This window comes from Emydura macquarii, unplaced genomic scaffold, assembly GCF_026122565.2.
Source record: "Emydura macquarii macquarii isolate MOO-44397 ecotype Brisbane River unplaced genomic scaffold, CSIRO-AGI_Emac_v2 contig_3603, whole genome shotgun sequence".
NCBI lineage: Eukaryota > Metazoa > Chordata > Testudines > Chelidae > Emydura > Emydura macquarii.
Genome location: NW_027133740.1, coordinates 3785281 through 3808557, shown reverse-complemented (window position 1 = coordinate 3808557; position 23277 = coordinate 3785281). Strand labels below are relative to the sequence as shown.

General features: G+C 41.7%; 1 protein-coding gene across 8 annotated transcripts in view; it reads left to right on the top strand.

The window, feature by feature from the left end:
• Positions 1 to 23277, top strand: part of KCNMB2 (potassium calcium-activated channel subfamily M regulatory beta subunit 2) — a 155138-nt gene that overhangs the window by 118019 nt on the left and 13842 nt on the right. For 7 of the 8 annotated variants that reach the window (XM_067536438.1, XM_067536436.1, XM_067536439.1 and 4 more), the window contains 3 exons: positions 9606 to 9725; positions 17587 to 17757; positions 20623 to 20818. In XM_067536438.1, the coding sequence (XP_067392539.1) occupies positions 9670 to 9725; positions 17587 to 17757; positions 20623 to 20818 (423 nt within the window). In that variant the 5' untranslated portion in view covers positions 9606 to 9669. Of the gene's footprint in view, positions 1 to 6031; positions 6102 to 9605; positions 9726 to 17586; positions 17758 to 20622; positions 20819 to 23277 lie in introns of those variants that run through there. The other variant, XM_067536440.1, reaches the window with a different exon arrangement.

Genomic DNA, 23277 nt, shown 5'->3' with positions numbered 1-23277 from the left:
GTACGTGAAGCAGCTAGCTCAGGTATGGCAACTGGAGCTGCAGTCACACCCCATAATTGCAGCAAGGACATACTCAGTGGTAGAGCCAAAGATAGAAGTCAGGATTCCTCAGCTCCTAGTCACAGGTAGTAACTGCTATGCAGCAGTCCCTCCCTTATAGTTAATCTAGGGAACACCCAGTAGTTGGTTTAAGAACTCACTATCACTGATCTACTAAATAGCAATGACCAGTATAATTAAATTCAGCATCCTCAGGAGTGGGACCATACCAAGAACTAGCTAGTGACATTAACATTTGGGGTCGTGTTTGAGGGATATCACACAAATGAGGAAGCTGGTCAAAAAAGCCCTCAAGTCAAAAGTGAGGAATTTAAAATCTGTATTCTCAGCACAGAGGCTTCTTATACAGAGTCCTAGTAGACATGTATTCCCTAAACAAGAGAGGGAGCAGGAAGGCAAAAAGTTACAAAGCATGGTTAAATGGCAAGACTCCAGATGTTATTCAGATGTCCCCCACAACATGGAAATACGGTCTTTAGAGAAGGACCATAAACTACGATAGGTAGAAAATAAGAAGGAAACTGGGAGGGTTAAGATAACTTAGGTGTGGCAAAAGTGGCATGTAGGTTGTGAGCAGGCCTGCAGCTCAGGGGTATAAATGTGTTACCCTTTCTGCATAGCTCTGTTTTATTCTTGTAAATACCAAGAGAAATATTATTAATGAAATAGTTGTAGAAAAAAAGCATAGACCGTAACCTCAAGTCAGAAGATATTTTGCCTTTTAAAAAACCAAAATCCTCTTGTTTTGTGTAAGTAGCTAACTCCACTCTCATGATGGTGACCTGAGCCATGTTGTATCTCATATTGCAAACAGAGGGCCCACTGTATGCCTGCCCAAGGGGGACAGAATGAGGAAATGCAGCCTCCATAACATCATTCCCTTTGACCCTGTGGAATCCCCCGTTTGAGTCTGGGATCTGCACTTGAGGAAGGTGCAGGAATGCAGAGACAAGGCAAAAGTTAGAGGGCAGCAACATCCTCCAGCAACCTCCTTGAACTCTCCTCACAGGCAGCGTTAGCTTACTGTTAGCGCCCATCTTTCTTCTCCATGATGCTGACCCTCCACATACAACACACTGTAAAGATGGATTTTCAGGGTCTAGTGACTGACAGGAAAATTTGCTTGCATGGTGCCTGTTGGTGCCATAGGTCATGGAACATGTGGGAAAGGAAACCCCAGCTACTTCCCCAGAAGGGCAAATCCCAGACCCAGCTGAAAAATGTATTGGTGTCCATGAGGGGCACTCTCCAAGGGAGTAATCCAGGAGATCTCCTACAAGCATATACCAATGGAGTACATCATCACTTGCCAGTTGCTTTAGTCAGCATTCAGCGTTGTTGTAGATCATAAACTATTGCAGATAAATACGAGCTATTTATGTAGGTCACTATCTTGCATTGGGGTATGTTGTTCCTATTCTATACCATTTGGTTGCTCTACAGTAAATCCTGGCACTGAAGTAGAGTCACACCATTTGATGCTGCCTGCACCACCGCACGATTTAGAGTGGCTGCTACCCGGGCGTTAAATATTCCCTAAGTGGTAGCTGTCTTCCACTAAAGCAGATGCATTTCCTTTAGCTAGTTGCTTTATAGCTGCTGTTCTTAGATCATGCTGGCTTTTCTTCTGTTCCTCTGCATCCCTGATTTGCTGTAGTATTTATTTTCAGTTATGACCTCGAGTAAGTAGAACCAGCTCCGCAAATGTTGGCATTAGTGTGAAGACTGACAGGAAGAGCACGTATTTTGACCCACCTAACTTTGGGGGGAGGATTTTGCCTGCCGACTGAGGCCTCAGAGAAGCCTATGATTATCAGAATCCTGAACACAGGCAAACCTCGAACACAAAATCAGCCTCTCGTGCCTTCCTAAAACATTACCTACACTATCCTTCTCAGGCTCTGTACAAAGGTGAAGGATTAGAGGTAATGGGCGTTAGATGCCCATCCAGACAATTCACTCTAACCTTAAGAAAGGAAAGCAGTCACCCCAGATAGAATACGGCATGAATATAGCACCCTGAGTAATATGCCGATGAATTATCTAATGATTTTCATGGCTGCTCCCTAGAATTACAGTGGGAAGGGCATTGGTCACGCAGCAACAAAACAATTCATAGGAATACTTCGGTATCAGGATTGTTCTCTAGAAACAGTTCTCTGACTCTGGTTTTGCTCCTTGTCACCTTGCCAGTGAATTCTACATGCTAAGGAGACCCTCATGACCTTGAGTCCATGCACGTACACACACAAATGGCATTTTGGGGCCACATTCTCTTAGTGCTCAGGGCAGACAAGAAGAGGGAAAACAAAAGTACCCTTTTTGGGTACCTGATCCTGAGGCCATCCAGGCACCAGGTCAGTCCCCAATATACATTAGAGCAGTCACCTGCTGCCATTCCCTCTGCTACACTTAGCATGATGGAGCTCACTGCTGAGAGACAGCAGAGATGGTAATCAGTGTGAGGCTGGATGAACTGGTTCAAATCAAATCAGAACGGCCTCCACTCTTCATTGTAATTATAGCTTGAACTGTGGGCAGGGTTTCTTAGGGGAAATGAGCCTGTCTGATTCTCCAGAAAGTAATAAGATGGAAATGATCTATAAGATCACTGAGTCTGTCCCCATTGCACTCCCATATGGAGGACAGGACAGAGCACATATTAAACTGACACCACACTACACGTGTTCTTAGCCAAGAGGCTTCGAAGAAGCATTGGCAATTCTGAAAGGAACTGCAAAGTTGGGTTTCGACATTTGAAAAATGTGTTGGAAAACTGAATGCCTCCACCGCCTTTCTGTCTTTTACCACGTCCACCTCAGCTCTCTCGTCCTCACTTTCAGTGGCCCCACTGACCTGTCTGATCTCATTTTCTGCTTCTACCTTTCTGTCCCTGTGTTCCCTCCCAGTCCCTCTCTCTTTACTGTTTCCTTCAGCTCCAGTTCCCATTCTCGGCTTGAAACGTTTCCCCCATTCATTCCACCAAACACATTCTTTCTCCCACCTCAAACCCTCTTCTCCCAGGAATCTTTCCTACATTATTCTACCTGCTATCTCTTCACCTCAACTGTGATTCCATGTCTTTTCTTGTCTTTGGCTGTCTCAGATTAAACTCTTTTGCCTGATCATCAAAAGCACTATGTAAATTTACAGCACTGTACACATGATTATTGGTTATAATGATGACTTGGGTGCTGTTGAATTGATTTGGGATGTAGTGGAAAGGTTTCCAGTGACTGTCACTGTAAAAGGTATAAGTGTTAGAGCTTAATCCTGCCCCGTTAAAGTCAATAGGAGTTTTGCAATTGACTTCGGCTGGAGTGGGAGTGGAGCCTTAGTGCATAAATGCTATGATGACCTGATTAGCATTGATGTCCATTTCCCTTTAATGGATGAATTCAGAGCTGCTCGCTGTGTTCCACAGACCCTATCCTGCTGACAAAGATTCTCCTTTCGCTCAAATGGTAGAAGCCTGTGCTTTTGAGGCAGGAAGATCCGAGTTCCATCCCTAATGCTAGCCGGAAGTGCCAAAGGGCCATTGTATGCAGTGTAATGACAATCAGGAATTTCTAGGCAGCTGCAGATGTTTCACAGTATATCTATATCAAGGGTGTAAAAATGTGAACTGAAGTTATTTTCTACTTCTGAGGTGTGTTTGTATGTTGATACCTGTGCACACCATTTAAATGGAGATTAAAAACTGGTGAACTCAACATAGTATTTCCCTTGAAGTGTGAGTATATAATAATTACAGCCCTGTGACATCACAATTGTGAGGATAATACCACTGTGTGTGTGTAATTGCTGTATTGCCTCTCTCATGTTCCGCAGTAGCCAAATCTCCTGTGGATAGTTTGGTGCATCCTTAGGCCAGCAAGCAGAGATCTGAAAGACGTGAACTAAAATGTTAATATTCTTGGTAGAAAGCAAACATTGCTCCTTCATGCTTTGTTTTCTCTTTCTGGAGGAGCTAATGACAGCACAAAGCAATTTGGTTTCGTAGTCAAATTTGCAGTAAGACATTTCATTTACATAACTCTAGGCCAAAATTGAAACTATTTATCTGAAACGTTTTCTCCAGAGCTAACAGAAAAGCAGAGGCCCAGTTCTCCCACCTTTACTCACATTAGGCAGTACCTTATTATGATTAGAGCTGAGCAAATCATTGATATTTTTTTTCCGGTTTGGTGGTCAAAAAATTAATTTAATTTCAAAATGACATTTCATTATTTTTTAATTATTTTTTTGGATAAAATGTATTCACCAAAATCAACCCAAATTCATTAATAGTTTTCCCACCTCTCAAAATGCATTTATTGGGCAAATTTACTATTTGCTGAAAAACATTTCGCCCAGCTCTACTTTAGGCCACAGGTGGTGCTGTTGAAATCAGCAGGATTGTTCCTGGAGAATGCTGCTACTCATCATGACTGAGGGTATCAGAGTCTGCCCCTAAGCAAATGCAGCACAGTAAAGTGAGTAAATGTAACATGTACTTGAAAACACTAGTGGGAGTTGGACTCCATTTTAAGCCTGTTCATAAATTGCTTACCTCGGTACACCTTGAACTCCCTCAGAGCCTGCCCCTGAACAGTGGTGATTTAAATAAAATGGAACCCTGATCCCAAGGACCAATTGGATTTTGCAAAAACCAAAACATGGCCTCCTTTACCAATCTCTGTAGTAACCTCATTGAAATAGGAATGCAGGAATTCCCATACTGGATTCGACCCAAAGCCCTTCTAATCCTGTGTCTGAGAGTAGCCAGCACCAGGCACTGCAGAGAAAGGTACAAGATACTGAAACAGTAGACACATGTTGAATAATCTTCACCCACAGGGAAGTCTCCCCTAACTTTTAATAATCAGAGATTGTTTTAAGACTTGATCTTGAGGATTTATATCCATTTCAAATCTCTTTTCGTTTTAGTAGGTACTATTATAAATTTGGAGATTTGCTGTCATTCATATAAATGTCCAGTCCCTAACTGAATCTTGCTAAATTCTAAGCCTCAATGATATCATATGGCAATGAGTTCCACGGTCTCATTATATGTTGTGTGAAAAAGTATTTCCTTTTATCAACGGGGCTGCTCCAAAGTAGGGGGATGGTACTCACAAATACTACAGGTAAATTATTTTGCATTTTTGGGTAGTAAGGACTGAGATTCACAGTCCAATTTGAAAAAAACTTAGTGCCAGGGAAGCACACGTGTTGTCCAACCAAACCACTGAACCAGCACATATTAACTTAGTTTCAGATTCATCCATGTGAAATGTCTCTTTCCCCTAAAGGCCCTCTGAAGAAGGATCATGGAGATTTCACACCCTATTGTTTCTGTGAAAGGATTATAACTTATAGGTGACCTTTAGAGCTAAAAACACCACTGAAACAAGTCACTTACATCTGACCTTTGGAGTGGCTGCTGTGATGTCATTAGTGTTACAATTTTACACAAGATTAGGCATGTAATTATGTGTTAAATAGTGAAGGGTGGCTTGGATTGCCTAGCTAATGAAGCAGGCAGCATTAATGATATCACATATGGATAGCTCCAAGGCACTGGCTTCTGAAATCATCCAAACTCTTCCAAAGAAAAAGCTCTCTCCCTCCTTCCCACACACCCTTCTCTGTGTCGTAGCCACCCCCCTCCATTTTGAAGGCAGCCATCAGAAAGCCTGCACTCTGACTAGGTGAGCCTCGTTACCTGTGGGGATGCTGCCCAAGAAACACTGTATAATGAATGCACTCACCTCTCCTGTGCACTCAGCTGAGTTTAGTTTAGAGCAAAGTCTGTGATAATCAAGCTCCTCCATGTCTTCCAATGACCATGGCGGTGGGTTAGGCTACATCAGCACAGAGTCCAGTAGGTCCAGCTGTGTCCCTCAGCTGCCCTTTACAGTATTTTTAATTTTAGCCGTTAACACACCATTTGTAACTTTACCTTTCAGTAAAGACTCCAACAGGAGTGACTGTACTTTGTGTGACCACAGCCTGAGAGGCCTTCTTCCTGAAGATGTCAAAGTCCTCACAACTGCTTTGTATGTACAGATGAGTAAACTGATGCACAGAGGCCCAGGCCTCAATTTACAAAAGTGGACACTAATAGTGAATGCCACAATTTTCTGTTTGCTAACTGAGGCCCTCCAATGTTAGACTCCCTGAGTGCCACTTGGCTTAAAACGCTACAGCAGCACAGCTGCACCGTTGTAGTGCGTCAGTGTAGACACTGCCTACACCAATAGGAGGGGTTCTCCTGTCAGCATAGGTAATCTACCTCCAGAGAGGCAGTAGCTGCATTGACAGAAGACTTCTTCCATCGGCCTAGTGCTTTCTACACAGGGATTAAAGTCATCTTAAATACACCGCTCAGGGGTATGAATTTTTCATACCTGTGGATGATGTATTTATGCCGACCTAATTTTCTACTGTAGACCAGACCTTATCCATGGCTGCAGAGCAAGTCAGTGGTATTGCTAAGACCAGAACCCAGGAATCCTGTATCCCAAGTTCTCTGTTCTGATGGCTTGAAAACACTCCTTAATGTGTCATCATATTGATTAGATCCTGGTAGCTACTATTTCATCCTCCAAACCAAACCACAGTTATTTTAGTCACAAATGCCTTTTCTTATATTTTGTTCCCCTACTTCTTAACAACTATGATTTTTGTTCAGGTGAAAGGGAAAGAAAAGACAGTTTACGTGTTCAGATACCACAGTGACAAGCAACAAGGGTTAAAGTAAGGAACCTGGGAGAACATAGCTTCCTTTCTTCTCCCTTGCTTGTTTAAGCAGTGCTTTCCCTCCTCTTTGGCTGGTGCAGTGAGAGATCTCCTTCCCGCCTAATCTGTGTCCACGCTTGAGTGTGATACAAATATCTAGATAGATAGATTATTTATTTGTATTATGGTAGTGCCAAGCAGCCCCAGTGATGGACCGTGAGACTAGTGTGTCAGGCACTGTACAAATGCAAAACAAAAAGATGGTCCCTGCCCCAGAGTAATAGATAGATTTTATTCACTTCACAGGGATTTTTGAGGGTGCTCAGTGCTAACAATAGGGCACTGAACACTTGTGGAAAGGCCAACTCACTGACACATTGTAGCATATTATGGACTCCCCCTCCTCCCCCAGGTCTAAATAGGCAGAATGTTTTGGTGGTTGTTTTTAGAGGGAAGGGTCCAATTAATTCTGATCCAAATCCAGATTTGGATTCCAGCCCTCACATACTCCAAACTGGATTTCAGATCAGATCCAGTTTTTTTTTCCCCAAAGCAATTTTAGTCAGTTCTGAGGATTCACCCAGGTTCACAACTATGCAGATACATGAATCAGCCCTTTGTGTGACTTTGTAGATGGTGGCACTGCAGCATTTTTTACACAAACCGTGCTCTAGAATGCTTGTGAACTATCAGTGGAAAACGCAAGCAGCCAGGTTTATTTCTCAGTGAACTAAGGAATGGCCACCGAGGTATGAAAAGGTTCTACGTTAAGACATTTAGAATCCAGACCTTTTCATTTTTATTATTGAGCCCTGCTCTATAGTGCAATAAATGCATGCAGTGCTTTACAAATCATAGAATGAGATATGGCCTCTGCCCAGAGGGACTTTACAATCAAGGGCCCAATCTGGCGAGATGCTGAGCATCATTAAGTCACCTGTTTGTGAGGATGAGTATTCAGAGCCAATTGAGATATAGTTAGGCTTGGAAGGATTAGATTTTTATTGGTGAATGTTGGTAAACATCAATTTTCACCATATGCACACAAAGCAACAAACAATATTTTCATTGATGATCAATAAAATGTATAGGTAGGCAAAGTAAGAAAAATTCTTCTTGAGAACTTATTAGAGATTGATTGAAGGCTATTTACTTTGTATATTTTGACAGATGATGTTGACAATTTGTACTTTATAAAGCTTTAACTCTGAATCTCAACGTCTACTGTCAATAAATAAAATGCTAAAATAAACATTACCAAAATTATAAAAAAAGGTAAATTGAATTCTGGCAAGCCTAGGTATAAATGAATTTTTTTTAAAAGAGAAGAGAGTCCAAACCAAATCCCAAGATCAAAACCCCTTTACATTTCTCCCCTCTTTCAATCTTAAAGTCTCAAAATGAAATGCCACTGGTATCATGCCCTGCTATAGAAAAGAGAAAACCCTGGGCAGCAGTTGTGCTTGGGGAGTGTTTAGGGAAACCGCTGGTGAGCAGGGAGTAGGAAGGAGTCATGGCAGGAGGAGGAGAGAGAGTGTGCTTGGCAGACATGAAGTGGGAGGTTGTGCCAGACTGGCGGGGGGGTCAGGGTATGAAAGAAACCACAAAGCTTAGATTGGGAGAATTTGCTGAAGAGAGTGTAGATTAAGGGGACAGGAGGAGGAAATTAATTGGAGTCCAGTTTAAAAAACAAAATCCTTGTTCTGCTTCTACGACAACCATGACTCTATCATCTTAGCAGGTTTGGATCAATAATTTGCCTGCATGAAAAGGAACTGAAATCTGAAATCCTTTTAAAGTCTGTAGTGATATCAGATACACTTCCAAAAGAATCAATAGCTCCAGGTGCTGCAACTCAGTCTTTATTCAGGCAAGGCGCTCCCTGGGAGTTTTGACTGATTTAGGGTTGCAGGACTGAGCCTATAATGAACTGTAACACAAATACATAACCTCTTAAATTACATACATCACACTGACATGCTGGGGAAAAGATCTAATGCTGGCAGAGACTCTCACCAGAAAGATCAGCCTGATGTTATTAATCATGTTTATTACATTAGGGCCTAGGAGCCAGCTAAGAATGCTGGAGATCAAAGAGTTAATCCATTATATGAGCAATAGAAAAAGGAAAACAAACTGTCCTCAACATTTATTCTGCATGCATCAATGGAGCACCTGGTCAAGTTGCTATGATTCTCTCAAGCAGCACCAATCAGAATGCCAGCCAGGAGAGGGACTGGAACTGCAGTTAGATTTAACTATGAGTTTGGTAACAGATCAATGCATTCTGAAGATACCATGGACTCACATAATTATTTCAAATCTATGGCTGCTTAGAACAAATGTATCAAGAGGTCTTAGGCCAATGAGGAAAACATGCAAAAGTGATGGGAACAGCAGCAGATTCCAGCATATTGTTTAGCCAGCACATGGAGTTCACTCCAAGGTGAAATTTTCATTTTCTACAGCGTGTGCAAGTGTCACCAGGGTGATCCAACAGCAAAGCAAGTGTGTGCTCAGGCAGTAAAGTACGAGCAACGAAACAACGTCTTATCTCTGATGTGTGCCAAAACAAATAAAAGAGAGAAAAAAAGTAGACGATAATTTTGTGTCAAGTAAACCTCCTGAAAGGGAACAGAAAGATCATCTCGGTTATTTTACATATCGCCTTAAATAATCAGAAGGTCCATCTCCTCTGACCAAAGCCCACTGAGCACTACCGAATGGATAGGAATCCAGGCCTGGGAACTTAGCATGATGGACACAACGTGGTCTGGTATGTTTCAAATGAATAGTGACAAAGACTATCCCTCTCTTCCTAGGTCCTTCCGTCATCCCTCCAAGACCTCCTCAGTAAGGAAAGGCACCACTGAGCAATCCTCTAAGATGTTTATTTGGACTAGTGGCCGGACCTCCACATCATACAGACATGACGAGAAAAGGTAAACAGTAATGGCACTTACTATGTTTTGTGGTTTTTAAACTGGTGTCTCTATGAAGGGTCAGATCCTGGCTTCCCCCAGGTGGTTGTGCAGTGGGAGGAGGGAGAGATGCAGAAAGCCATTCCCCCCCAGTACTCCCCTGCAAGAGACTTCTAGGAGAGAATTGCTTGATAAATGGAGGGGATTTCTGGTGCAGCCCCCCAAAAGGGTCTGATCAGACATGCTGGAGGTGTGTCCAAGGTCCTTCTTGCCCCCACAGTGGTCATTAGCAGTTGGATTCAGCTCTGAGGCTGGCACATCCTGAACCTCTTTACAGATGTGCTAGCCACTCCACGTGAGCACAACCCCCTACCACCAAGGCTAACAACAACATCCTGCCTTCTCCTCTAGTTAATATTGCTCAAGCAACACTGTCCCCAACACTTTGGCTGTCCAAGTCAGAATACCACCCTAAATAACTTCCATGACTGGATGATACCATGCACATGAAATTAGAGAGTTGTCATAGAATCTGTCTGTGTGTGTGTCTGTGTGTGTGTGTGTAAGTAAATAGAGAAGGAGCGCACTTTGGCAGAATTAGTTTTTTGTTTTGTTTTGTGATTTTGATGGATAATATCAATGTTCATTTTTAAGCGTTTTTTCACATTTTTTTCAATTTAAATGTCCCCAGTTGTGCAAAATTATGGGTCTTAAATATTTTTTAATTTTTTGTCAATTTATATTTTCACAAAAATTATGAGGGGATCAGATAATGGCTAGATCAGACAATAATTATGTAATGACAGTAGCAGAGATTCAAAAAGTTAAAGCTTCATATAGTTATTAATACACAGATCGTCAACATGATGTGAAAATATACAAAGTAAATATCTGTAAATCAAACTTCAATAAATTCTCAAGCAAATTTTTCTTACTTGCCTATCTGTAAATTTAGATTATTATAGAGGGAAATATCTTTGTCAGTTTTTGTGTGTGCAGCAAAATCAACGTTTACCGACATTTACTGATAAAAATCAAATCCTTTGAAGCCTATATGTATTGCACAGTCACTGAGGACATGAGAGTGAGCTAATTATTATGAAAAGGCCAGCTCATTTGAGTGGTTCTGGTGGAGGGGATTGGTTGAAGGAGACAAAGGAATAGTGTAAATTACTAGAGTTCCTTCAGCAGCTGGGAATTACATACAAGAGAATGAAAGGGAAGGAGGGGAGAGGTTTAAAGTCCATAGACAAAGGCAGTGCTCAGTTGGGAATAAAGGAAGTTAAATATCACTGATGAGAGAACAATTGTCTGGTAGTGCCCAGCCTCATCCCTCCAAAATTTCTCCTATTTGTAGTGAGATTTGCTGGACAACTTGTCTTGCCACGATTCAGATGCATTTCACTTTTTTCTCTTCCTTTTTTTCTCTCCTCCATCCCCCTTGCACTGGCTATTAAATGTAATCACAAAAAATCAGCCCTCGCTGAAGCAAAAACAGAAGTAAATGCATCCACAACTCCAGTGGGTCCTACTAGGACATTACTGCTGGTCTCTGCTTTGGAAAATGTACTTGTGAGGTTAGGTGCTCAACCTGCACCCAACCTGCTGAGCTCTTCTGAAAATCTGCCCACTTATTTTGGTACTTAAATGGGAGCTGAGCTCTTCTGAAAATCTGGCCCCGTGTGAATTCTGTGCTCTTTTGAAAATCTGGTCCTACATAAGTGTATTTTTGTAAAATATTGAGGGGGAGATTTTCAAAGACAGAGAGACCAGTTTTGCACCCAATTCCTATTGATTTTCAGTGGGAATAGGGCATGTAGATGGCTTTGAAAATGTCTCCCTTAAATACTTATTGGCCTGAAAAAAATTTATTCTTTTGTATTTATACTCAGAACTGGAAAGGTCTGTCCAAGGCTGGCCCTGTGCGAGACATTTACAGAAGATCTGATTTAACGAGCCCCTCAAAACTCTCACAGGCTTCAGCTGATGCTGTCAGTGTTCAGCACCTTTGACAATCAGATCCTTCATACCAGGCCACAAAGAGATACAAGCAGTCAGTTCTTTTTGGCACAAAGTAGTTATTCAGCAGTCAATGCCACCTGCATCCAGTGTCTGATATACAGTGTAACACAGTCAGCAGCACAGATGCTCCCAGAGTCTGAGGGAGTGAGACGCTGTCTACAGTACACGTTGATTACATGCATTATATTCTGCTACATAAAGGAAACAGTAGTAATATGGATCCAATGCTACTTCTATTCAGTTCAATGGGAGTTTTGCCATTGGCTTCAGTGGGAGCAATTAATGGCCTTCTGAGATCCAGTAACATACAGCAGCTGCCGTTACATACAACAGTACCCTTACTACCTCTGGCTGCACTGACAATACAGTAGTTACCATAGCTGCTTTTGACGCAACTGATCTGGGTTAATTTCCTAGTCATCTCTGTTCACCCATATCTAAGGCAGTGTTAGTGCCATACAAGTAATAAATGATATTTTGTGAGAGTGAATGGAAATAGAAAACCGAAATCAGAGCATCTCAGTTATGGTCTCAGAAACACAAAAGGAGAGGCGTTAACAGAGTGCTAACAGGAGGAACTCCACTGCAGACACTTTGCAGTGATTTTAGTGCATACAAGGTCACCTGCAAAATCACCATCTCCAATAAGGAGTGATTTATAGAGAAAAAAACCCCAAAAATGATCCCTTCATAGAAATTTTTGTTTTTCTGGCATCATACAGGGAGATTATGGGATGGAGCAGTAAGATGCTCACATAACAAAACCCCTCAACCACAGATTTTTCAGGGGGCATATCCTCAAAAATAAGCATGTAAGGCTTTGATCCTGCAAACATTTTTATGCACCTGAGTATCTATACACACAAGGAGGCTATCTGCATGTAAAATTACTCATAGGTATAAGTGTTTGTAGGATTAAGGCCTGAAACGGCATATATTGCATGTTCATTTTAGACATTGACTGTTTTTTCAAATGTCACCCTTTAAGTTTTGGGAGCCCTAAAGGCTGTTTAAGCCGTCACTTGTTTCTCAGTTGTGTTCTATTGTTTTTACCCCAATCTCCTGGGCTTGGCAAACCTGAGGAATGTCTTTTGGAGGATTTTAAGTGAGCTTGTTTGGCCTGATCTAAAACCCATTGAAATCAATGGGAGCCATTCCACAGACTTCAGTTAGCTTTGGATCAGGCCCTCAGGTGAGTTCGCTTGTGTTCCAGTTCTCATTACAACAAACCTGATGCAACCATATACATATACATGTTTTTTTTTTTTAAAAAAAAAGGAACGGGACACACGCTGCTGATCACAAAAGGTCCCTGAATGTTTAGCACTCGGAACCTTGCAGGTGATATCCAGGTTTGGATTTGACCTCTACATTCAAGGTTTTCTGGTACCTAGAGATGCATGGCATGAATGACGTCTGCATAACAACTGTGATGTCAGAGAACTGAGTCAAGATTCAAAGTCATTTGGAATAATACAAGCAAGTCGGTATTCCCATCTGACATCCACATGACAGTGCTGTCAGATTAGAAAGTATCTAAATTAACTGACCCACTAAACAGTAAAGTTGTGAAGGGTGGGATTTCTTAGGCTGATTTGTGACTTTTTTTAAAATCCAAAGTGTGTCCTTCTAGCTCAGATGCTAGATTATTGGAGATTTTGTACGGGTGACTTGAATTAGAGAGCAAGCCTGAGAATCCTATTCCTCGCATCTGCAGTGCTCCCAGACTGCCAATTTGGGATCTAATCCTGAGAGATACTGAGTATCTACAGCTTCTAATGACTGTGCTGGGTGTTGTAAAAGATCAGCACCTCTCAGGATGGGATCTCGAGTTCTCAGCTGCAAGGGAGAATGTAGAAATGATGCACAAACATTTTATATGCAAAATCTTGCCCTTATTCTTTGTGGCCATGTAAGATGGATGGAGAAGGAGTAGTGCTGGCTGTTTAGAGAGACTCTGGGCCATTCATCCCTCTAGCACACCTTACTTCTCCTTTTAAAAATATGTACCCCGGGCACACCCTCAAGTCAGGAGACCAGACCCCTGAGACCATAGTGTGCAAGAGGGTGCATTTGTCAGGCCCCCTCCTATCACTGGGGCTGGTGCTAAGCTGGTGCTAAGCTGGTGTCCTTTGTGATGGAGAATGAACAGTTCTTGGCTGTAATGAACATAGATAGGATTCTTTATTCAGGCCACTAGATTCGGACAGACCCTGTAGATCACCTTGTCTCTCTAGTTCCCAGTCTGCCAAAACATAGCCTGTGCTGCTTAGTTTCATTGCACAAGGTCTCGCTAAGCTCTCACTTGGACTCAGATATCATATAAAGAACTGCTGACTACACTGTAGAGATACTGAGAATTGTGAGAAAGAGAGTCCCGTTGCTCTACCCACATCCTACATAACTCGACCATGTGTAATTTTCCTCTTGTAGCAGTCACATCCGAGTGTGCAGTAAGCCAGGCTGCATCAGCTGAGCCATTTGACAGGGGAACCTGGGGATTTATCAGGGTGAAATGGCAACACAGACAATAGGAGGAGCAAAGACCTTGTGTGCACCTGGGCTTATTTACATTAAGTTCTTTTTTATAAGAGGAGAGAGAAGATCAGGCCTAGGACTTTAAAAAACGAACAAATAAACAATGAGGCATATGGGAAGTTATCACATGAGCTCAGTTATTGGAGTGAATCATCAAGATGTAATGGCCAGGATGCATTGATCTTTGACTCCATTTACACACACCACAGCAGTGAGCTAATTGTGTCCTGGCAGCAACAGGCACGGAAATCAGCTGCCTAAGTATAGCACTCTGTATAGCACTACTGAGAGCAGCTCCTCCACTATGCTAATCGTTCACATCTGAGAACTCCCACCCAGCAGAGAGGCGCATATTACACACATGCCCAAACCACTCCAACACAAAGCCACATGCTGCCGAGTGGATTTTAGTAGGGTCGTCCACTGTACTGACGTGAAGGCCAGTTGTCCCCGTAAAATAACTTTGCTACCCCAGATGAGATGAGGTAGTGGTGCTTCTGCTTGTGGCAGGACATGCTGCTTATGGGTTAGATTGTGATTTGGATTACACCCCCACACGAGGGAATAAGGTGGAGTTAAGATCTCCCATTACTCTGCTGCACAGGCTACCCATGTATCGAATGAAGGTTCATAGATGTAAACAGGTGCTACATACCATCTCATTGTTCCCACTGAAAAGGTGGGCAGGGAGAGTTAGGAAGTGCACAGAGCCTTGGCTCCATCCTCTCCTACTCTCTTTGGTTGGCACAGGGACAGCGTCAGAATTTTCTGCTGGTATTGACCAGCAGCAAGTTACCTTTCCCCCACTAACCCATTGGAGCAAGGGGAAAGAAGGGGAGGAATTGTGACAGTTTGCTGCATCTCCTGGAGCTATTCCTGTGTTGGTGCGTCTGACACACCACCACGTTCTAATGATCTGTGTCTCACGTCACCATCTAGCCATATACTTGCACAATATTCAACTGTTACCCAGGCTTACTTACAGCAGCAATTTAGGGTATGAAGACATCACATAAAATGCATCAAATTCCATCTTTGTAGGGCTTTTCAACAAAAATGCCAATAGAAAAACAGTTGAGCCAATGCTCCTGGCATTACCTCATCAGATCCTTATTCACTGTCACCCCAGAATCTTGACAACGTTAAGTGACAGTCTTTCCCCACACACTGCTAAGATTTCAGTCATCTTGTAGATAGATTATTTCTACAACATACCTTATAGTCCATCTTTTTACCTTTCATTGCACATTTCTTGGCGACCGACCATATGGGAAACATTTGTAACTATTTTCAATTAGCTGTTTGTTTTTTAATCGTCCATTTAAATCACTTTTATGTTCTGGTTGTTCTGGTGACATTAGAGACTGATTGCGCTGTGTCTGTTTTATGTCTACAGACTGACATAAGCTATGCTCTGTGATTGGCTAATGTTCTAGAACTGTATGACTATTGGTACCTTACTGCCTGCTTTCATTTGGAAGCAATGCATATCTTAATAGCAGCAATCAGAGTTAAATACATTTTGATAAATAATAATAGGAAAGTAACATTAGATTATTATTTTACAACAGTTCTTTGAAGGCAACGGCCTCCAATAAAATCACAAAAGATTTCTCACAATACCACAGAAAATCTCAATAGGCTGAATTACCGTTTAGTTTCCAGTGAAGGAAGTAGTAGAGAGTCTCTAAGGAACCAGGTTTTATAGAGAAACCCTAGAAATCTAAGTAAATTAGAAGTGAACTCAGAAACTTGGGAAAGAAAATTACTATCTGGAGAAAGTAATGACTAGAAAAGCCCAAAGAAAAAATATCAGTAGTAATGGAAAAAACTTAGAGAGATGTGTGAAATCCTAGCCCTATTGAAGTCAATGGCAAAACTCCCATTGACTTCAGTGGAACCAGGATTTCATCCATTGTATTTTAGGTATTGTGGAATGTTTGAAAGCATCTAGCAAGATCGGGGCAAAACTTTTGCTACAAAACACCAAACCACAGGTGCCTTTCGCGGTTTTGGTTCTCACTATAAACTCAAACTCAATTCAGATGCATCAAAAATATTGCAAAGGTTCGGGAACCTCTTGGTCAAAATGTATGTCCTGTTTCTAGTGGACATGGTTCCGTTTATGGTTTTCCATCAAAACTATTATTATAAAAATGACTGACTTACTACCCCTATATGTAGTAGTAACTCTATTGTAAATTGCAGCATTTGGTCTATTAATGTAGATTATATGATGGGGTTTTTTTAATATGAACAAGTGAAACTCGATGGTTTCATCTTAGATGAGTTGTGGGTTTGTTAAAACCCAAAATAGTACTTATGCTGATACTGCTTACCTGCCATTTTGCAGACAGTAGAAGACGAACTACTTCCAGGTGTACTATGACCATTTTATGGTGGTGCCAGGGCTCAAAGATATGCGGCTTACATGCATCGGGTGCTGCCTGGATGATTCAAAAAAACCTTAACAGAAAACACAGAAGCTTCTGATCAGACTCAGGTGTGTAAGTACATTTTAAACCCACAAAGTTTGAGTGTGTTTGAAATGTACTCAAGTGCATCCCTCCCTTTTCACTGTGTCCCCTTGAATCATTAAAGGCCTAGAGATGAAAGAATATGGGAAGTGAAAAGAACTCAGCTGGAGGAGAAAATAGTTTGTTGTATTTTTTTTAATTGCAAAAAAAAGTAGTTTTGATGGATAATTTTCAGATAGGGTTTTAATTTTAATGAGTAAAAGATATTCCATGAGCTACATTTAAAAAAAGAAAAGGAAAGAAGGGCCCAATCCAACGATCATGGAGGTCAGTGGAAATATGAATCAGACTCCTTAAAAGAGAGTTACCCCAATTTACTAACAAGAAAGAATGTGTTATGAGGTCCCCTCAGACATTTTTGGGTGCATCCTGTCTTCTGGCCTGGCTACTATAATGAACTTGGGCCTGAAGAAAACACCCACCAAGATGCCTAATAATGTTCAAGGGAATGGAGCAAGAGTTGGAATTAATGGGTCAATATTCAATTGTGAGGTAACTCCATTGGAGTCGATGATACATCAGAGATGGATTTACTGAGCTGGCCCAGGGGTCTAAATGTTTATATTTGCAATACAAGGGTTTTACCTTTTCAGAAATGATTGTAAAATATTTTGGAAGTGAATTAATTCCTTGCCAGGTCAGAAGGAATCCACTGAAAAGGACATCTGAGGAACCTTAAGCCTTTCTCTTCCATGAGATGGGAGTGGTGGTGGAACTACCCACCCTTTAGAGGGTTCACTAATTAAAACGAACTTCACATATGAATGTATTATTTTCAACCTCAGAAATATTTACCAAAAAGTCAGGGATCATGATCTACTGGACAAAAGGAAAACAGTCACTGCTCTGAAAGCAGGAGAAGACCGGGCCATACTCCTAGGACTGACTATGATGGTGTGCTCCATTATGATGTACTTCCTCCTGGGAATTACGCTGCTGCGGTCATACATGCAGAGGTAAATTTATTGTGGTTACACTGTTCCTGGAATATCTAGCTCAGCTGATTTCATTTGCCTCATTGTTATGAACTTTTAATGATTTCTCTTCTCCTCAAGCTGTCCCTCTGATCACAATGGCCTGATTCTTCTCTAACTTGAACCAATATAAATCAGGAATAACTCCACTGCAGACAAGTGAGTTGTACTGGTGTAACCAAGTGCAGAATCAGAGCTACCGTGTGTGACAAAACACTGATCACCAGTTTTAGTTTTGTCACTGTTTAATTAGTGGAAGGGGAATGAACAGTTTTGGATTCTGAAAACATCATCTCCCTCACAATGTAGATTTTGTGTAATATTTTTATTGGCTAATCTGTGGCCTCCTGAAGTCCATAAACTACTGAGTGGCTATCATCACTATAAAACACAGCCCCTGTCTAATTCAGCAGAGAGCAGTAGTAATATTCAAAGGCCTAGAGAAACAATACCCTTTCATATGAAAAATGGAAGTTTAATTTGGAAAAGGGATTGTGCTATTTTATAGCATTTCGTTCTCATGCATGCTAATTCCTTCATTTTAACAAGTGAAATCCTACTGAACTCTAGTCATTTGCTAGACATGAGACATCATCTTTCATATTTATTATATAGCACTTAGTTTTTCTGATGTCCTTCCACAGTTTCCCTTCTTCACTAGGGACCAGAAAGTTTGGTCTATGACTCACAAGCTGTGCTTCAGAGCAGCTTTCAAACATGAGCCCTACTTAAACTCCATCCTAGACTTGTGATGGGGTTGTCAGCAATGCTTCTTTGTTCTGATCCATGAAGACGTGAGAACAAAGAATGTGCCATTCTGGATTGGACCATTATTCTCTAAAGCCAAATATGTTGCCTCTGGCAGTGACCAATACCTGATCCTTCAGAAAAAGCTGGGAAAACATCCACTGTGTAATACTGTACCTGTTGGAAACTGTACCTTCCTTACATCTGCAATGTTCAGAATGAGCACTGATGCATGAAGTTTAGTTGCCCTGCATCTTATTCACAGGCATAAAATTATTAATCCCTTTTTAAATCGAGACAGATCTTAAACTTTAGAGATGGAGATCAAGCCTGTTTAAACATCCATGAGTATTTACATTCTAAAATCACTCTCTCTCTCCCAGATCTCCTTAGCAATATCATTGCCAATTATAGAGGCTGTTAATGTCAACATTGCTCTTTTGGAAAGATGTGTTATGCTATGAGCTATAGCCTATAGGACATATTGTCTAAGGATATCAAAGCACTTTCAAGATATTAATTAACTAAGCCTCACACTAATCCGTGAGATAAGTGCAATTATAACCCTTTTATACCTGAGTAAAATAAGGTACAAAGAGGTAAAAGTAAAGAAGCTATTTCTCCTACATTAGCCATTGTGCCACACCCCTTAAAGAGAACAATTCCCCACCACCAAAAAACATTGCCCTGATGGGAAAAAATCCTACAATTTCATTTTTTCATAATCATTATCAACAGAATTATCTCACCATAATTGAACATAATTATCAACAGGTTTTTTTTTAATACAGGGAACCTACAGAGGTTATGACTGTTAGCAGAGCAAAATAGATATCCAGGAGATCATTTAAAATCACAGCATATAATCTTTTCACACTTCATTAATTTGGATTAACTTTTCTCAGTGTCCCCATATAGACAAGTCCTGATTCTCATACTTGGTCCACAGCTCACAAAGTTGGGAATACTTTTCTATAGCAAGGAGCAGAGTTGACACGTTTGGGAAGGAGATATGGTCCAGCCCTTCTGTCACAGAAAGATAGGACAGCCTCTGCAATGTAAGAGCGAAATGCGCTAGAATATCTTGGGGTTCTCAGCGGGATTCAGAGGAAGATCAATGAGAGAGAGGGACTCCCTCTGGACACAAATGGAATTTCCTGAATAGCTGTGAGTTGTGACATTCCAGTGACCTTAGTCTCTAAGAAAAGCTTAGTCATAGATTGTATTTTCTTATTTCTATCTCAGTAGAAATTAGGTGCATGAAGCTGTACATATCTGGGGAGTTCAAATGAGTATTTCGCTCCCTTATGCACCCAAGATAGTCCAGAAATTCTCCTAAATGGTTTCTCCAGGAGATTAGTCTTATTGAAGACCTAATGAGACCCGTACCAAAAGAAAAAGTATTCTGACAAGTAATGTTCCATATGATAGTGGAGGGCCATGTGGTTCAATGTGTCAATGTAACTGTGAAGTTATTTTCTAAGTACTTCACCTTTAAGAGTGAATTGGTCCTCCTAGTCTGCCTTCAGGGGCACACCCTGAGAATTAATTCAAGATGGCTGCCATTAAAGAGCGAGTCCTGCACATCATGCTGTCTCTCAGGCATGCTTTACATTTGTTCTTTGCTCTCTTTGTTGTTCCCTTTAATCTCGAATAAATGTCCTCCAAAGTAAAAGTTCCTATCTGCTTTTTGTCTATGGAAGAACTTAACGCATGTAAGCCATGGCCACTTGGTGTGTTTCTCTGTCTCCCTCTAGTGGTGGGTAGGCCAACTAGAGAGTGATTTAACCTGCTAGAACCTTGGTTAAGAGACCAGGTTGGATCCCTGCTGCCAACAACCCACTCAAGTGGATCGCCATTACAAGCATGTGAAGCTACTGTATTTGTATGCCTGAGACATGCCACAGAATAATAGATCCACTCTATGACGGATGAGATGTACTGATAATGTAATTCCACCCTGTAAGCAACAGTGTCATGAAAGAGCTTGTCCTCTAAAAGACTCACTGCATCATATCCCTGAAGGTAACACCTGGCTCTGTTTAGTGCTTGCTGCCCATTTTTGCTGTGATTTGTCTAACCTCTCTCTTTTCTACCTAGTGTTTGGACAGAAGAGGCTCAGTGCACACTCCTCAATGCATCCATCACAGAAACATTTAACTGCTCCTTCAGCTGTGGTCCAGACTGCTGGAAAATCTCTCAGTACCCTTGCCTACAGGTGTACATTAACTTAACTTCTTCTGGGCAAAAGCTCCTACTTTACCACACTGAAGAGACAATGAAAATTAATTCTGAGGTAGGAACATGGAACAAATTCAATCTCAAATGGATTTCCAGAGGGCTGTTCATGTTGCTGTATCCATTTTCCATGTTAAAGTATATGCGGCTTCCAGCTCCTGCCTTATCTCTCCCATTAGATCTGTATTCCTCCTTCATCAGTGTTCAGCGGGGGATGCAGAATCAGCTGTGTTAGCTGAACACTTTGTTGAATTGCTGTGGGTTGGATTTCTCCTACTGCACAAACATTTGCCCTTAAAACCTGAGCTCTTGTGAAGGAGCCAGGTACAGAGTCAATCCTCACACTGTCAATATACAAGGTCTAGGGGATGCATGCACAGACAGCAGTGCTAGAAACCCCAGCGGGGAGCGGAGCAGGAGAGTAGAATCAGTGCAGAGGATGGGGCACGTAGAGTCTCTCATGGTAGAGAAGAGGTTGTTTCGATTATGAGGCTCCTGGACACAGACAGACCATGTGGTTCTCCCTGGTGCTCTAGCAGCACAGGCTGTGTTAGCCTGGCAGCTTAGGGTATGTATACCCAGGTCAGCAGACCTTTGCAGTTGGCTCGGACCGTGAGGCCTTCAGAGCCTGTGCTCCAGCCCAAGCTGACTTCAAAGGGCTGTCTACACAGCTATTTTTAGTGCCCTAGTATGAGCCCAGCTAGCTGTCGAACCAGGCTGGGAGACTCACTCTCACAGGCTCCAGAATGCAGTATAAACAAAAGGTTAGTGTCACCACACAGGGTCTCCCCAAGTCCTGGCCGGGAGTGAACGGTTAGGGAGCGGGCTGCTGACCGCCACAGGGACTCCATCTTACACCCTGCTAAAAAGGCATAGCACATGCTACAGTTGTGTGTCTCTCCTGTGGAGTTTGGACCTGCCTGAGGCATGGTGCCTCCTGGGAGATGCTGCTGGTCTGCTGTCAGTCCTCCCCTTCCTCTGCCAATGCAGGCAGTGGCTTAGTGATGCAATCCCACCTCGAGTGTCTGTCACATTTATATTCGAAGTGAGCTGTGCACGAGTCAATTCACCTTTTGATATGGTTGTGTATATACTCCAACGCTTCTCGCAAAGTAAATACAGCATCCATGGCAGTGAGAATAGAAGTGGCCTTCTCAACGTGGGGCTAAGTCTAGTCAGCGTGGGAGCAGAGATAGGTGAGAGCTCTATATATAACAGTAGATGTGTCTCCATCTTGGACATGGCATCCAAATTCTGCTTTCCTTACACCGGTGCAGTTCAACTGAGGTTAGGAGGATGGCACTTATGGACCAAGGAGCGCAATGTGGTCCTATGGGTGCCATGAAGATGCGGAAAGCGTACTGAAGGGATATTGTCATGATAAAAATCATATAAAAATAACAGTCCAGATTCTCAGCCAGTGTAAATCAACATAGCTCCATTTACACCAGGTCAGTTTTCCTTACCTGTCTTACTAATACTTGAAATGGTTAAAATTGGTATTATTTTTAAAATCCTGAGCAAAAATCTGTTCCCTGCACCACTGTAAATCCGGAGTAAACTTAATCCAGTGGGACTGAGCCACCTCAAATATCTGCAGGAGACTATAATGAATGTAGTGAATGCATGGATTGCCTCTGTCCTCCAGATTACAAGTGCATCTGTGCTGGTGACTCATTACTGTGTGTATCAGGGCTTGTTACTATTCATGACTGCAGTGAGTGACTATCTGCAGATGGCAGTTTGTATTCTTTTGTATTGCAGGGCACTGAGGGTCAGAGCTTTAGGAAATGTCTTTCATCTTGGCATCCACAATTATTGCACAAATTATTGCAAACCCAATTTTGCACCTGTAGTTACTTGAGAATGCAGTTAAGATCATCTCAGGGACCTCCACTGCACCCCAATTATATGCATCTGAACACAATGACAGAGGCCCAGTTCAAGATGAGCTGTAAATGGTCCTATTCAGTTACACCACAGTGAATTTGACCCATTCTGTTTCTATTTATGGCAGCAAGTCGGCTGACCAAATTACCTTCACATATTAAGATGAAATGATATTAAAATTAGTCAAAGCATTTAATGGTTTCACAAGGCCAGTTATTCAGTTGGATAATTAACTCTTGTGGCTGAAATACAAGTTCCTATGAAATCAAATTGTAAAACAAAAAACAATGCCTCTGCCTTATTTCTGTTGTAATTTTCAGCAGCTTCCAATTCTCTAGCCAGTATTTCTTTAGAAATATGGTTCTTAGAGATCAGTTTTGCCAGTGAACAGCAGAGATTTGATTTGCTGGTGATGTATAAGCAAACTCTAGTGAAACCATGCTATATTTTGATTACAGCAACTCAAATTAGTTTTGGTCCTACAATGCATATAAATAAATGGAAGGATTCTGTATAAATCTCCAAACTCTGTTATGTGAAGATTTTTGTTTGTCTAAAACTCTGTTCTTAAATTCTCCCAAACACAGCAGCCCTTAATCTAATGTAGGCACAGTTAATACTTCCCAA